Source organism: Lepus europaeus, chromosome 1, assembly GCF_033115175.1.
Source record: "Lepus europaeus isolate LE1 chromosome 1, mLepTim1.pri, whole genome shotgun sequence".
In the NCBI taxonomy this organism is placed as follows: domain Eukaryota; kingdom Metazoa; phylum Chordata; class Mammalia; order Lagomorpha; family Leporidae; genus Lepus; species Lepus europaeus.
In genome coordinates, this window is record NC_084827.1 from 100,209,138 (window position 1) to 100,225,537 (window position 16,400).

The 16,400-nt window shown below is 40.4% G+C and overlaps 1 protein-coding gene across 2 annotated transcripts in view; it reads left to right on the forward strand.

Annotated features, from left to right (window-relative positions):
- The window catches only part of UPP2 (uridine phosphorylase 2), a 56,403-nt gene extending 42,313 nt beyond the window's left edge, over nt 1-14,090 (forward strand). For both annotated transcript variants that reach the window (XM_062199902.1, XM_062199903.1), the window contains exon 7: nt 12,905-14,090. In XM_062199902.1, the coding sequence (XP_062055886.1) occupies nt 12,905-13,056 (152 nt within the window). In that variant the 3' untranslated portion in view covers nt 13,057-14,090. The remainder of the gene's footprint in view (nt 1-12,904) is intronic.
- The last annotated feature ends 2,310 nt before the right edge of the window (nt 14,091-16,400 follow it).

Sequence of the window (16,400 nt, forward strand, 5' to 3'; positions counted from 1 at the left end):
ACTATAAATAATAATCAAATGAACAGATATTATTAATTTCACTCATAGCATTTCAGACATGGAAAGCCATGACACTGTGGCAAAAAATTATGTCCTGCATGAAGGACCTCAGTGGGTGAGACCCCAGTGGTCATTGAAGAAGGAGGTACTTTTCACTGAAGGGAGGAGAGAACTTCCACTTTACTTATGACCTTGCCTAAATACTAATGAAGTTTGTAGATTCAAAAGGCTTCCATGGCCATGACAGCTCATGTCAAGAGCCTTGGGTGATCACTGACGTCATATATAAGAGTGTTAATTGTTGAGTTAATAACAGGAGTCACTGTGCACTAACTTTACATGCAGGATCTCTGTCCTCAAAGAGTTTTATTATAATTATGTCTAAGTGCTCACAAAAGAAGTATCATTCTTGGGTTCTTCTTTAAAGTTAATTTTCTTTTTTTCTTTTTTTTTTTTTTTTAATTTTTGACAGGCAGAGTGGACAGTGAGAGACAGAGACAGAGAGAAAGGTCTTCCTTTTGCCGTTGGTTCACCCTCCAATGGCCGCCGCGGTAGCGCGCTGCGGCCGGCGCACCGCGCTGTTCCGATGGCAGGAGCCAGGTGCTTATCCTGGTCTCCCATGGGGTGCAGGGCCCAAGGGCTTGGGCCATCCTCCACTGCACTCCCTGGCCACAGCAGAGAGCTGGCCTGGAAGAGGGGCAACCGGGACAGGATCGGTGCCCCGACCGGGACTAGAACCCGGTGTGCCGGCGCCGCTAGGCGGAGGATTAGCCTATTGAGCCGCGGCGCCGGCCTAAAGTTAATTTTCTTAAAAAAAAAAAAAAGAGAGAGATTAACTTCAAGATGCAATGAATTTGAACACCCCTTGTCTTTACTGTTGAGGAACATTTTTTTCCATGCAAATTGTTGAACTCTTTACTTAGTATGTGTTGTTCTTTTGTGTATAAAGTTAATAAAAAATGGATCTTAGTGGAGAATGGGACTAGGAATGGGAGAGGGAGGAGGAGGAGGGGTGGTGGTGTAACTGGAAGGGCAAGTACATTGGGAAGTATCAGTATATTCTGAAAGTTGTACATTGGTATTCCTTAAATAAAAGGTTTCTTTGGGAAAAAAATAAATATGGAGAATGGAGAAAAAATGTGAATTTCCGAAGAATTGCCATGATTTAAAATATTAATTGCTATTCTATTGACTTACTAAACTTAAAGGAGTTAAATTAAAATTTAATTAAAGGATTCAAAAGGGAAAAAAATTTCACTCTTATGCTCTAAATTTTTTTCTTTTTTTAACTTTTATTTAATAAATATAAATTTCCAAGTACAGCTTTTGGATTACAGTGGCTGTTTCCACCCCATAACTTCCCTCCCATCTGCAACCCTCCCCTCTCCCATACCCTCTCCCATCCCGTTCACATCGAGATTCATTTTCAATTATCTTTATATACAGAAGATCAATTTAGTATATATTAAGTAAAGATTTCAACAGTTTGCACCCACACAGAAGCACAAAGTGTAAAATACTGTTTCAGTACTAGTTATAGCATTAAATCAAAATGTACAGCACATTAAGGACAGAGATCCCACATGAGGAGTAAATACACAGTGACTCCTGTTGTTGACTTAACAAATTGACACTCTTGTTTATGGCGTCAGTAATCTCCCTAGGCTCTAGTCATGAGTTGCCAAGGCTATGGAAGCCTTTTGGTTCTCCGACTTTGATCTTATTCAGACAGGGTCATAGTCAAAGTGGAAGTTCTCTCCTCCCTTCAGAGAAAGGCACCTCCTTCTTTGATGGCCTGTTCTTTCCACTGGGATCTCATTTGCAGAGATCTTTCATATAGGTTTTTGTTTTGTTTTGTTTTGTTTTGTTTTTGCCAGGGTGTCTTGGCTTTCCATGCCTGAAATACTCTCATGGGCTTTTCAGCCAGATCTGAATGCCTTAAGGGCTGATTCTGAGGCCAGAGTGCTGTTTAGGACATCTGCCATTCTATCAGTCTGCTGTGTATTCCACTTCCCATGTTGGATCGTTCTCTCTTTTAATTCTATCAGCTAGTATTAGCAGACACTAGTCTTGTTTATGTGATCCCTTTGACTCTTAGTCCTATCATTATGATCAGTTATGAACTGAAACTGATCACTTTGACTAGTGAGATGGCATTGGTACATGCCACCTTGATGGGATTGAATTGGAATCCCCTGGCATGTTTCTAACTCTACCATTTGGGGCAAGTCTGATTGAGCATGTGCCAAATTGTACATCTTCTCCCTCTCTTATTCCCACTCTTATATTTAACAGGGATCACTTTTCAGTTAAATTTCAACACTTAAGAATAATTGTGTGTTAATTAAAGAGTTCAACCAATAGTATTAAGTAGAATAAAAAAATACTAAAAGGGATAAAGTAGTAAGTTGTTCATCAACAGTCAGGGCAAGGGCTGATCAAGTCACTGTTTCTCATAATGTCCATTTCACTTCAACAGGTTTCCTTTTTGGTGCTCGGTTAGTTGTCACTGTTCAGGGAGAACATATGATTATTTGTCCCTTTGGGACTGGCTTAATTCACTCAGCATGATGTTTTACAGATTCCTCCATTTTGTTTATGCTGTAAATTTTAAAATAATCACAGATCATTAAATTATAGCACTGTATATTTTTAACAATCAGATATAAAACAAAGTTTGATAAAACTATGTTAGTAGCAATATTGGTACACACAGGCATTTCTTTTTTGTGTTTTCTTTTTAATTTTCTTTTAAAATTTTAGTTTGCACATATAAGAGAGAACATGTGATATTTGCCTATCTCTGCCCAGCTTATTTCACTCAACATGATGTCCTTCAGTTACAAGCATTTTAATGCAAGTGATAGAATTTCATTCTTTTATTATAGCGGAATAATATTCCATTATACAGACACACACACACACACATTTTCTTTATCCATTCCTCTGATACCTTAGTTTGTTCCATATTTTGGCTATTGTGTACAGTGCTGCTATAAGCATGGTGGTGCAGCTATATTTTTGATACAATGTGTTCATGTCTTTAGGGTATATACCCAGTAGTGGGATTACCGGAACATATGGCAAGTCTATTCTAGTTTAAGAAATCATCATACAGTTTTCCACAGTGGATGCCCTAGTTTACATTGCTACAAATAGTATATAAGAGTTCCCCTTTCTCCACATCCTCACCAGTATTTGTTACTTTCTGTCTTTTGGTTAATTGCCATTCTGAGGAGAGAGGTGATATCTCATTTTGGTGTTGATTGGTATTTCCTGATGGCTAGTGATGTTGAACATTTATCATACCTTTGTAGGCCATTTGTATTTCCTCTTTTGAGAACTATTGGTTGAGGTTCTTTGCTCATTTCTTAACTCGATTGTTTGCTTTTTGATGTTGAGTTTTTTGAAGTGCTAATAGATTCCGAATATGAATCCTTTGTCTGATAGGTAGCTCACAAATATTTTTTCCCATTCTGTCGGCTGCCTCTTCACTCTATTAATTGTTTCATTTGGTGTGTAGAAGCTTATGGTTTAACAGAATACCATTTGTCTAGTATTGCTTTTGTTTCCTGTGCTTTGGGGGGCTTATCTAAGAAGTTGGCTGTATGTACATGGATTAATTTCTGGGCTCTCTATTCTGTTGATCTATGTGTTGGATTATGCCAATAACCTTGTTATTTTAATTACTATAGCTTTTAGTATATAGTATAATGTCAGGTATTATGATGCCTCCAACTTGATTTCTTTTGCTCAGGATCATTTTGGCTATTCTGGGTCTTTTATGATTCCATATGAATTTTAGGATTTTTTTGTTCTAATTTTAGAAAAAATTTCATTGATAATTTGATAGGGATTATATTGAATCTGTAGATTGCTTTAGGTAACATGGATATTTTAATGATATTACTTCTTCCAATTCATGAGCAAGGAATATCTTTTCCTTTTTTGTCTTCTTGATTATTTCTTTCATCAATGTCATAATTTTCATTGCAGAGATCTTTCACTTTTTTGGTTAAATTTATTCCTATGTATTTGATTTTTGTAGCTATTGTGAATGAGATTTCTGTTTTGATTTCTCTTTTAATGAATTCATCATTGGCATATAGAAAAGCTACATTTTTTTTTGTATATTGATTGTATTATCTGTAACTTTACTGAATTGGCTTATCAGTTGTAACAGGCTTTTGGTGTAGTGTTTAGGTTTTTTCACATACAAGATGATGTCATCTGCAAACATAGATTTTTTTTTTACTTCCTCCTTTCCAATGTTGATGCCTTTTATTTCTTTTTCCTCCCTAATTGCTCTTGCTAATACTTGAAATATGATGTTGACTAGGAGTAATGAAAGTGGACATTCTTATCTTGTTGCAGATCTGAGGGAAAATGCTTTCAGATTTTTCTCCATTCACTATGATATTGATAATTGGTTTGTCATATATGACCTTTATAATTTTCATGTATGTTCCATCAATACCTAATTTCTGGAGGGGTTTTATCATGAAGGGATGTTGAATTTTATCAACTGCTTTCTCTGTATCTATTGAGGTGACTATATGGATTTTGTTTTCATAATTTGACATTCATTGATTGTTGTGAATGTTGAACTAGCCTTTTATAAATCCACTTGATCATGATGTAGGATCCTTTAGATGTGGTTTTCGAAGTGGTTTGCAAGTATTTTGTTGAGAATTTTTGCATCTATGTTCATCAAGGATATAGGTCTATAGTTTTATTTTTGTGTGCGTCTTTGTTTGGCTTTAGTATTAGAGTGATGTTGGTCTCACAAATACAAACATCAAAAATAATCACTTTTAGATCTTGAATATATCATCCCACTCTCTTCTGGCTTGTAGGGTTTCTGCTGAGAAATCTATTGTTATTCTAATTGGTTTTCCTTTACATGTAACTTGATGCTTTTCTTTTACTTTGTTTAGAATTCTTTCCTTGTCCTTAACTTTTGACAATTTGACTACAATATGCCTTGGAGAAGATCTTTTTTCATTGAGTCTTCTTGGGGTCTTTTGAGCTTTCTACAACTGGATGTCCAGGCCCATTTTAAGATTTGGGAAGTTTTCAACTATTGTTTCATTTAGTAGATCCTTTACAACTTTATTCTTTTCTTCTCATTCAGGAATCTTTAAAATGTGAATATTTGGTCATTTAATGGTATACCATATTTCACATAGGCTTTCTTTGTTCTTTCAAACTATTTTCTCTTTATTTTTGTCTGGTTGGGTTACTTCAAAAGCCCTGTCTTCCAGTTCAGAAATTCTTTTTTTTTTTTTTTTTGACAGGCAGAGTGGATAGTGAGAGAGAGAGACAGAGAGAAAGGTCTTCCTTTTGCCGTTGGTTCACCCTCCAATGGCCGCCGCGGTAGCGCGCTGCGGCCGGCGCACCGCGCTGTTCCGATGGCAGGAGCCAGGTGCTTCTCCTGGTCTCCCATGGGGTGCAGGGCCCAAGGACCTGGGCCATCCTCCACTGCACTCCCTAGCCACAGCAGAGAGCTGGCCTGGAAGAGGGGCAACCGGGACAGGATCGGTGCCCCGACCGGGACTAGAACCCGGTGTGCCGGCGCCGCAAGGCGGAGGATTAGCCTAGTGAGCTGCGGCGCCGGCCCAGAAATTCTTTTATTCTCCCTATTCAGTTGTTGAAGTTCTCAATTGTTTCTTCTATTTCATCGATTGAAGATTTCACCTCCAAAATTTGTTTGGTTTTCTTAATGATTTTGATCTCATTAGTGAATGTTTCATTCCTGTCACTTATAGTTTTCCTCATTTCTTTAAGCTGTCTGTATTCTCCTGCATCACATTGAGTTTCCTTACAGTCGCTATTTTGAATTCTATTTCTAGCATTTTGTAGATCTCCTTCAGGTTTGAATCCATTTCTGGAGAACGATTATGTTCTTTTGGTGGTATACTACTTTGCTTCTTCATGTTTCCTGTGTCCCTATGTTGATTTCCACACATCTGATGAAATGGAAAGCATCACTTGACTTACTGCTTTGGCTTTGATTCCAGGTGAGCCCAGAAATGTAAGCTCTGAGTGGTTTCTTTTTCTTTAATCAATGTAAGCTGTGTCTATAAGTAACACCACAATAGTTTCTAGGAGTGGAATTATGACTTTAAGGTGAATTTGGGCTTCTTAACATGTATATCTTCAGACCTGAGAGTCTAGAGTGTCAGTTACACTAGGCCTTGTTATAGACAGGGTCTTATTCTTGATACTGATGCACATAAAGGAGACTTTCCTCATCCCACTGGCACGTCTGAGCGATGCCGGGGCTTGTAGCACAAAAAGCTGTGGTTCTAGGACTGTATAATGTGGATAGAACCTTCCCCAGGTCCTGCTAGGAGAGTTCAACTAGGGCTAAGGCTTATAACATCAAGAGCCATAGTCCCAGGCCTAGAAGATGTGAACTGAATTCTGCTCTAGTCCTACAGGGTGAATATAAGGTATGCAGGAGATTTTGCACTGGCAGGTATGGGTGGGTCTGGAGAGGTGGAATGCAGTCAAGTTCTTCCCTAGGTACCACCAGGTAAATTCCAGTGGGGTTGAGGAAATTAGTGCTGATTGTTACAGTCCTGGTGTTGCAAGATACAGTGGGGTCATTACCCAGAGCTCCCAGGGTAGAAACAGGTGTTGGGGATGATGGGGACCACCTGCCTGAAGTACAGTGATGAGGTAGAGCACTCTAGATATTGTAAGTGATTGTGAACTACTTCACATATTATAATACTATCATCTCAGTTCTTAAGGCACAGATGGAAGTACCTCCAATTCTTGCACAGCATGCAAGGGTGATGCTGGGGTTTGTGCTTGGGACTTCCAGCACTATGAGTTAGGAGATGTAGAGGGAACTTCTTCAATTGGGTCTGGATTTTTCATGGACTGCTGCTGGTGCTAGCCCCAGAAGTTGAGGGGAAACCCCCCTGGATTATGTAGAGTGGGTGAGCACAGCTCTGGTGCATATGCCCAGGGCTCTCACAGTTGTAAGACGCAGGGGTGTGCTCTCAGCTTTGTAACTTGCCTTGATTCTGGTTCTGGTCACTTCTGGTAGCAGAATGATTGGGTGCTGTCTGCTGAGCCAGAGCATATTTCAGCATGGACTGTGCCACATCCCATTGAGACTGGAACTTTGGGAAAGTGAGAGGTGAGGGAGGCAATATGTCTTCACTTTTTGGAGCGAAGTAGCTGCTCAGACACCAGTAAGCTCCTAAGGCTGCACTTGAAGTCACTGGGGACTGTGGAATTTTCCTTCAGTTAAAGGTGCTGCTGTCAGGGCATAATGGCAACCTCTTCCTACCTCATCTGTGGAAGACAGCATTTCCCAGGCAGCAGCCAGCTGCGTAGATGCAGGATTGGCTGGCAGCATGGCCAAGCATATCAGCCTTTATATTTCCTTTCCACACTGTTCCAGGGTCTCTGTTCTGTCACTTGTTAGCTGAATATTTCTGTCGGTCATTCACATGGGAACATGGTCCTTCGTTTTTTTGTTTGTTTGTTTGTTTTTGTTATCTTTTAGTGGTTGAGGTCAGTGTGGCTTCTCACTATTCAGCCATCTTGGGTCTCCTTGTGTGGTTGTTTCACATGTGATTCACCACTCCCCTGCTATGACTCCTGTGAGGCTTCTGGGTTCCTCCTGTCTAAGTCTACATGCCGTTCCCAGCACATCAGGATCCACCTTCTGCCTATCATGAGTCATCTCTGGTTGGGATCCAGCATCTGTCAGAATCTCAAGTGCCCATGGTTGCAGCTGAACCTCCTAGAGATGAGACCACAGTCATGCTTGCATGACAAGATGATATGAAGCACACAGACTGGAAGCTGTGAACTTGAGGAGATTTGAGATCTCTCCTGCTCCTTTCTCAGAGAATGAAATCAGGTCCAGAGATGTAACAGACTTTCCTAAGGAAACACAGTTTGAAACAGAGATGGACTAGAACAGAGATGTTCCTCCACTACTCCACCAGGTGTGAAAACGTCACGTATTTATCTATGGAAAGATGACTTGTACTCTCCTCCATCTAAAAAAAGCATTAGAGGCAGAATTCCATCAAAGAGGAAGGCATAATCACATCATGTAGAAAAAGATAACAAGAATAAGAGGCATTTGTTTGAAAATGTGGATGGAGAGATCTCAATATTAAAGAAGTTACCCAAAACTGCAATACCAGATTCTTAGATCTAGCTCTGGGTTTCATGGAGGCCATGATGAAAATGAACACACTTAGAGTTCTACAGCCCTCTTTTATGTGAGCATTTATAGTTCATCATAAAAACTTTATCTAAATGTTATACTTTATGCTAAATAATGAAGTTATCAGTGATATTATAATAGGCAGTGTCTTTAGTAATAGTTTTACAACAGATATAGGATTAACATTAATTCTTTGAGGGATATAATATAAAATCGTGATTGTGTCTAATTCAGCAATTCTTGGAGGACTTAATGAGTTAGGGTTTGGGTATGTACAGTTCTGCTAACATGATTTTACCCAGCGATAGATTAAAATCTTTAAAGCAATAGTTCCCAACCATTAGTGTGAAAATGATTTAACTGGATTTACTTTTTCATCAGGTTTACTGGCCTCTCCCAATCTCCACCCCTCATTATAGTTTTGCTTATCTGCAATGCAATTTCAGAACTTGAAAAATTAGCTATTGTTTCTGATATAGGTGGTCAGGGGTACATATTCTGAGAAACACCAACCCAAAAGGAACATTGTTTGTGTGACACTTAGTCTTGTCTCGCCCCTTTAAATATAAATTTTCTTAACCTGGTTTGTGATATGCAGCTAAGTCTGAGATTAATGTCTCTGGAGAGAGCTGTATGGTACAAAGTTTCTGGGTTGTTGATTAAAAATAATTTCTATGATTTATACAGTAGGCACAGAGAGAGCAAAAATGGTATTTGCTTAATAAGCTCAAACCCTTGAGAGGCAATGGGGGCTAAGTATGAAAAGAGTCAAGGAAACCTGGAAGAGGAGCAAATAGACCAGGCTGAGAACTCTGACGCTAACTTTGCTGCTTTCCCACTTTCCAAAGGCTTCTGCTGTGCGTGGGGCATTAGTCGTCAGCTTTGCTTCCCTTTCCATGGGAAAACCTTAATCAAAGTTCATTCTGGATCAGAGAAGTAAGGTTGAAGTGGCAGTCAATAGGACTCATGGATAAGGCTTTAGGGGGCTGTTGGACCCCTGAAATTATACACACATATTTTGTGTGTATAGTTCCATGTGCTGTGTGTGTATGTATGTATGTGTGTGTGCAAGGAGATTCCAATTAAGACTTTCATCAGATTCTCCAGGAGCCTATAATTGATGCCCAAGAGCTGTGAATCACTGTGTATTTCTGGTGCAGCTCTTTACTCTCCATGTTGAGATCTGTGAGTCCCCACTGCACTGCAGCCTCAGGTCAGTTAGGAAACAGCCTCCTGGTGACAGCTGGGTCACTAAGTGTCCCTCCCTCCCCAGGAGCCATCTTTGCTGCCTAATCTGAGGATTATGGTCACAAAGCTGTCAGGCTTAATTTCGACAAACTGTTTTGGGTAATTAGTCCCTTTTAATTGCTCATGGAAATAATAATTTGAGGTGACAAGATTATCATAAGCTGCTTGTTAATGGGTTCTACGGGGTCAAGAAAACACCACTGAGATGGCTCTGACCTGTTCTTTTCCAACTTGGGCATTGCCCTGGAAATCCAGGAAGAACAGTAAAGTGACAAGTACAGAGCTTTGGTTTCCTAGCATCCTCTGCCAAGTGACAGATTAAAGGAGGACTTTCAACTCTCCCTGCACTGCCAGCCCATGTCAGGCTTCACAGACTTGCTGATCATTAACTTGAAAGGCACATGGAAGTTTCCAGCTCTTCCACTTGCTTGTTTACCTGTTTCAGCCAAGTTGCTTTTACAACCCAGTGAATTTTAAATAAATAGGGTCCTACTGATGAAATACTTGACTCAGCTCAAGTTGAATATGTTCATTGCTTTTCACTTCACTGAGCAAGAGGGTCAGTTTGACCGACAGGGCAGAGCAGGGTTGCCTAAGGGTTCACCATGTACCCGCACAGGGGAAGAGTGGATAGAAGGGACAACTCGCCTCAGCACTTTAGGAAGCAGGGAATTGATTGGCTGTTTACAAGTGTGTCATACTGGGCCATTTGTTTGACCTCTCTAAACCCTCATTTCATCATCTGTCAAAAAGGAACAAAAACAATACTTAGTTCATGGCACAGCTATGAGGATTAAATAACATCATAAATGCCCACAATGTAGCAAAAACTAAACCAAACAAAAAGATAACACAATTAGGAGAAAATATTTGCAAAACATCTATTTGATAAGGTTATGAGATATCCAAATTACATAAAGAATCCATATAACTCAATATTAAGAAAGCAAATAGCCCAATTAACAAATAAGTGAATGAACTGAATAGACATTTCTCAAAAGAAAACATACACAAGGCCAATATATATATGTAAAAATGTTCAATATTGGGGCCGGTACTGTGGCTTTCTTGGTTAATCCTCTGCCTGCAGTGCCTGCATCCCATATGGGCACCGGGTTCTAGTCCCGATTGCTCCTCTTCCAGTCCAGCTCTCTGCTGTGGCCCAGGAGGGCAGTGGAGCATGTCCCAAATGCTTGGGCCCCTGCACCCACATGGGAGACCAGGAGGAGGCGCCTGGCTCCTGGCTTCGGATCGGCACAGCACCAGCCATAGTGGCCATTTGGGGAGTGAACCAATGGAAGGAGGACCTTTCTCTCTGTCTCTCTCACTGTCTATAACTCTACCTGTCCAAAAAAAAAAAAAATAAATGTTCAATATCACTAATCACCAAGGAAATGCAAATTAAAACAACAATGAGGTGTCATCTCACACCTGTTAAAATGGCTGTTTTAAAAAGAATGAATGCTAACAAGAATGTAAAAATAGGGAACAAGGAAACTCTTGTATGCTATTGGTGGGAATTAATATGCCCATTGTGGAAAACTATATGGAACTTATTCAAATAACTAAAAATAGAACTAGTATATGATAAAGTTAGCTCACTTCTGAGTTCATTAGAGGTCTTCAAAAAGTTTGTGGAAAATGTGTATTATTAAAAGAAAAAAAAACTATGCAGGGATTTTAATTATTTTGGTACCCAAATAAACTTATCTTTTAATTCCAGTCTTCATGAAGCTTTTGAATATCCTTATGTTTCCAACAGAATTTAAATCAGTATGTCAAGGGAAGTTTGCCCTCCTATCCATTGTAGCATTATTCAAAATAGTCAAGACATGAAATCAATCTAAGTGCCCATCAATAAATAAATGGACAAACAAAATGTGATATGTACTCATGTGCACAACAGAATGCTCTTCAGTCTTTAAAAAGAAAAAAAATCTGTTATTTGTTACAACATGGATGAACCTGGGGGCATTATGTGAAATAAACCAAGCACAAAATAATAAATACTGCTTGATTTCACTGATATCTGGATTCTAAAGAAGTCAAATTCATAGAATTAGAGAGTAGAATAGTGGTTATCAGGGACTAGGTGGGCAAACTGAGGGTATGGGAAGATGTTGGCCAAATGGTACAGTTTCAGTTAAGAGGAATAAGTTTTAGAGATAATTGTACAGCACAGTAACTCCAGTTACTAATAACATATATTACAGAATCACTAGAAGAGTAGATTTTAATGGTTCTCACCGACCAAAAAAATTATAAGTAGATAAAGAGATGGATCAGTTAATGAGCTTGATTGAATCTTTATACAATGTATGTGTATGTCAAAACATCATGTCATATCCCATGAATATGTGCAATTATCTTGATTAAAAATAGAGTCAAGGATAGCATGTACTATTATAACTGTACCACACTTCTCCCCAACTCCAGAACATACAAAAAAGCCTGAAGTAGGACTGACGTAAAATAAGGAACTATTATGCTCATGTCCAACTCTATCTTCATAATCTCAAACCTTGTTAATGTAGACACACCTAATTCCCACATGCACTGAAATTCTCCTGAAAATGATGAAGATTATCCCACTAGGATCAAGTACAAGTGGTAGCAACCAGTTTCAATGTGAATAATCATATCCCCTGAAATCACAGATTTGATGTGAGACTGACAAAGATATGGAACCCAATTTTTCTCTCTAGCTTTAATGCAACAAACAGGCCAGACACTACCCTCCTGGCAATGCTTCAATAATGAGAATTTTATTTTTTTAGAAAAGGTTTTGTTCATTTTTCCCTGTCTTCTTATTTTTCATAAGATCTTATTCCATTTTTTAAAGAAATTAAGTGCTAATCCATTTGCTCTTTCGTGGAGCTGATTTTCATGTTTAAGCTTTTTATTTCATATTTTCCTTATCAATTTTCATGAAGATCAATGTTCACCTTTATGGGTATTTCCTGGCTCAGCATTCCCTATCTCCTTTATTTAGTTTCCTCTTCAGCAAGTGTTGCAGCAGGCAAACTCAAACACACCAAAATGTAAAATGTCACCTCAGGAATAATGGCTAGCTCTCCAGTTATAGCTTTAAATAGGAAGAGCCTTCTCTAGGAATGAAATAGGATAAAAGGCTGAAGGTTGAATGTCTTGGATGGCAAATATCCCTCCTTGTTCTTTCTTCAACATAATGCTTTCCTGAGCCCTAATCTAATCAATTATGGAGGAAGAGGGGAGGAGGTGTGTCCATGGTAAGTTCAGTTAACTTATTTAAATGAAATGATTGGGGGACTTGTATAGAAATAGCAATTACAGAAGACAAGAGTTCCTGGATTTGTTTCTAAATTAAAGAGTACAACACAAAGTACATGTACTGTGGATGTTGGGATGTTTGGCTAACGTTTTCATAAAAAGAAATACACTCATTTGTGTCAGTCATCTTGTTACTTGCTCTTCCAGCTGCTGTGGTCTGTGTGACACTTCTCGACAGACTTGACTGTGACCAGATCAACTTGCCCCATGATGTCCTGGTGGAGTACCAGCAACGGCCTCAGCTTCTAATCTCCAACTTCATCAAGCAGCGCCTTGGACTTCGAAAACAGACATCCTAACTGGGCAGCTCAACCCTCCCCTTCATATGTGTAGCTCAGGTTTAACATCAAAACATCTATTACATGTGGCATTTTCATATAGTTTTCATCCACACACTAAAATCATGATAGATTTTATGAAATCCCTTTATCTTAAAAAATGAATTTATTATAAATGAATTTAATACCCACATCAAATTAAATTCAAATTTCATTTTAGAACAAGTTAACTAAATCAGCCTAATAATTAACATTTGAAAACTCCTAGATTGTGACATTTGGAGTTTCATATGCAGCACTAATTAAGCTCACATCAAAATAGAGCAGCCATTTGTAGATACAGTTACCAGTCACTGTTTCTGAAATCAATCCAGAAATTCATGTTCGAACATTGTCAGGCACTTCTAGGTGTTGGATAAGTGACAGAAATTGATCATGCACATTCAAAATATTTACCAAAAAAAGTATAAGTGCAATGTAGGTCTATATGGAAGAATTATCCTTAGGGAAATATGACCATACTTCTTTTTTACCCCTGCGTGATTTCAACACATTACAGAATAAGATGAGAGGCTTACATTTGCCTATGTTTGTGATTTTTTTTTATCATGGAATATAACAACTCTGAGTTACATTTATTTTCAAATGAAAACCCTCAGTAATGCAAGGAGAGATAATTTTCTTTAGAAAGCACAAGTGACTAAATTTCCTTCTGGCAGTCTTTTATTCTTTTAAGGAAATGTGTTTTGAGGAGGCTGCATATTTCTTTTAATTTCAACATTAACCAAATAGGCTGAGGAATTAATACCAATCGAACTTGAGTGCATGAGTTTGAAGTAATTCCTTTGGATGATCTTGAGGCAGGTCTTGTTGAGACACTGCCCTTCCCTTGCTTTCTGTGATTTGATTCCACCCTGGAGGCTCTTCTGAATTTGACATCCTTAGGAGGTAGAAAGAATGGATGGTGGATGAGTTTGCAAACTTGTATAGGATGTAATGCTATATACATGTGTGTATATGGTTGAGGCGGAAATAAACTATAATTCAAACTCTGATGCAGACTGTGTAGATGCTGGGACCATTGTTACATCTGGCTGAAGGCACAAGATTCCCTGGTAGGCAACAGATCCTAGGTTGATTGAATATGAACTGTCCTGTCCTGCTTCTGTGCAAGGAATGGTTTTTTTGGGATTTTTTTTTTTTTTTTTTTTTTGCAGTCTGCAATCTGGATACCTTTTATTTAATTTCAAGAATTCCCTTTGCACGGCAAAAAGGGGTCTGAGAAAGCAGAACGGCGCAGATGAGGGGCGGGGCAGAAGCAGAGCGCTCACAGAAGAGGTGGTGCCTAGTGCAGGCTGCCCACCGTGCTCCCTGGCTCGGAGGGAAGCGGGATCCACCGGGAGAGCAGGAAGTCATTTTGGACACGAACAAGGGTCCTGGGGCATGCCACCCCACCCGGGTGCCTGGCCATGCAAGACGCTGAAGTGGAGACTGCGGTCCCTGTGGGCGTGGCGCCCGGAGCCAGGGAGCAGCGCACCAACGTGAAAGCGAGTCCTCTGGCGCTTCCTAGGGCGCCGACAGGGTTGGTGCATAGTAGGGTCTGTGTTCATGTCCATGAGCACGGTCAATTAACAGACAGCACCAACTGGGAGGCCCAGGGCAGGAGAGACTGAGGCTAAGACTCTAGCACCCACTTGCCAGGCCCTCCTGAGAAAAGACTCACTTCCTTGACGGCTGCTCTTGCAGCCCAAGAATCCCCCCAGCCCTCTGCCCTGGGGAGGTGAAGCAATCGTGAGTGAGGTCTGATCCAGGGCACCAGCTGCCTCTGGAGGGCCAGGCCACCAAGTGTGCAGTGAGAAGATGCGCTGCACCCGACTGACCGGTGCGAGGTGCAGAGGACTTTAAAGCAGCAACAATAAACAACCACCTCAGAAGTGAATCTGTTTGTGAACTTGCTTTGTCTATGGAGATGTTTAGCATGTAGCTTAAAATATATCCCAATAATTGACAAGCATAGATCAGAGCTTCAAATAAGGTGGAATAACACTTATTTTCTGGAGGGGTTTTAATTTTGTTTCATTTTTTAGACGTAGCAGAAACAACTTCAGAATGGTTCCATAAGCTCTCTATTTGAATGCTTATCTATCTGTTCACGGAAAATCATGTTTACTTTCCCTTTTACTATGAGAGAAGAGAAGAAAAGAGTGGGGAGACTATGAGAGACAGAACAGTGAAATAGTCAATCCTCCCCTCAACTCCTGACTTGAAATGTGTGTGTGTGGGTGTGTGTGTGTGGGGGGGGTGCGTGTGGGGTGTGTGGGTGTGGGTGTGGGTGTATTTGTGTGTGTGTTTCTCTCACTGTTATTTCTGTTTTAGTGAATGGTGGCAGGTTGCACATGCATGAAACCCTGGGGAATTCCTTTAGCAATTACTTCTCCTTCATTCCCACTCCCAACTCCTCACTAAGTCCTGTGAATTGTTTCTCCTGAGTCATCCCCCAATCTGGCCATTTCTTTCCAGTGCCTCTGTACCACTCCTGATCCAGTTCACTGCTGCTTCTCCTCTAGACCTCTGTATTGGCCTTGCCCCTGCTCACCCTACCTCCATCCTTGGAGTTTGATTGGGTCTAGCTCCAAAGCCCTCATGGTGGCCTTAGAGTGGGGACCAAAACCTTCAGCACATCCTGTGAGCCCCTGTATTCACTACTGGGCCCCATGGGCAGTGCAGCTCCTCTAGCCCATTGTACCCCCCCGCTCCCCACTCCCTGCCATGTGTCAGCTCTCCTGTTTCATCACTCATGGTTCCTCAGTTGTACTCAGGGCACAAATTGCAAAGGCACAGCCCTTTGAAACGGGCTGCATTACAGATCCATCCAATGAGAGTGCTTGGCCATGGGCCCAGGTGAGGCTGAGATCCACCCTGATCACCTACTTTGTGCTCTGGCTCTGGGCCACAGGCAGACAGGAGCCTTTTCCTGATTTATGCTGTGGTATCAGATAGGCTCATGGGGCGTTTTCATGTTCACGTCTCTTCTCATTGCAAGGCCTTTTGCTGTCCACTAAAGTCCTCCACTTAACTCCTGCTCATGGTTTGGATCTCAACTCAAATCTCCCTTCCTCTGGAAAGACTTCCTCCTCCAGATTTCCTCAAACCAGATTTCTCCCAGCCTTGCCTGTAGCCTCCCACAGCACCCTCTATTGCCGTTTCAAAATACTCATCACAGCTTGCAGTTATGTCATGATTTGGTCATGATTTAAATAATGTCTGGTGTCTAGACTTAAAGGATCTCAAGACCAAAGGCTATACCTGTCCTATTTACTGATGTACCTCCCACCCCTACCCCAGCACCTAAAATACTGTTATTC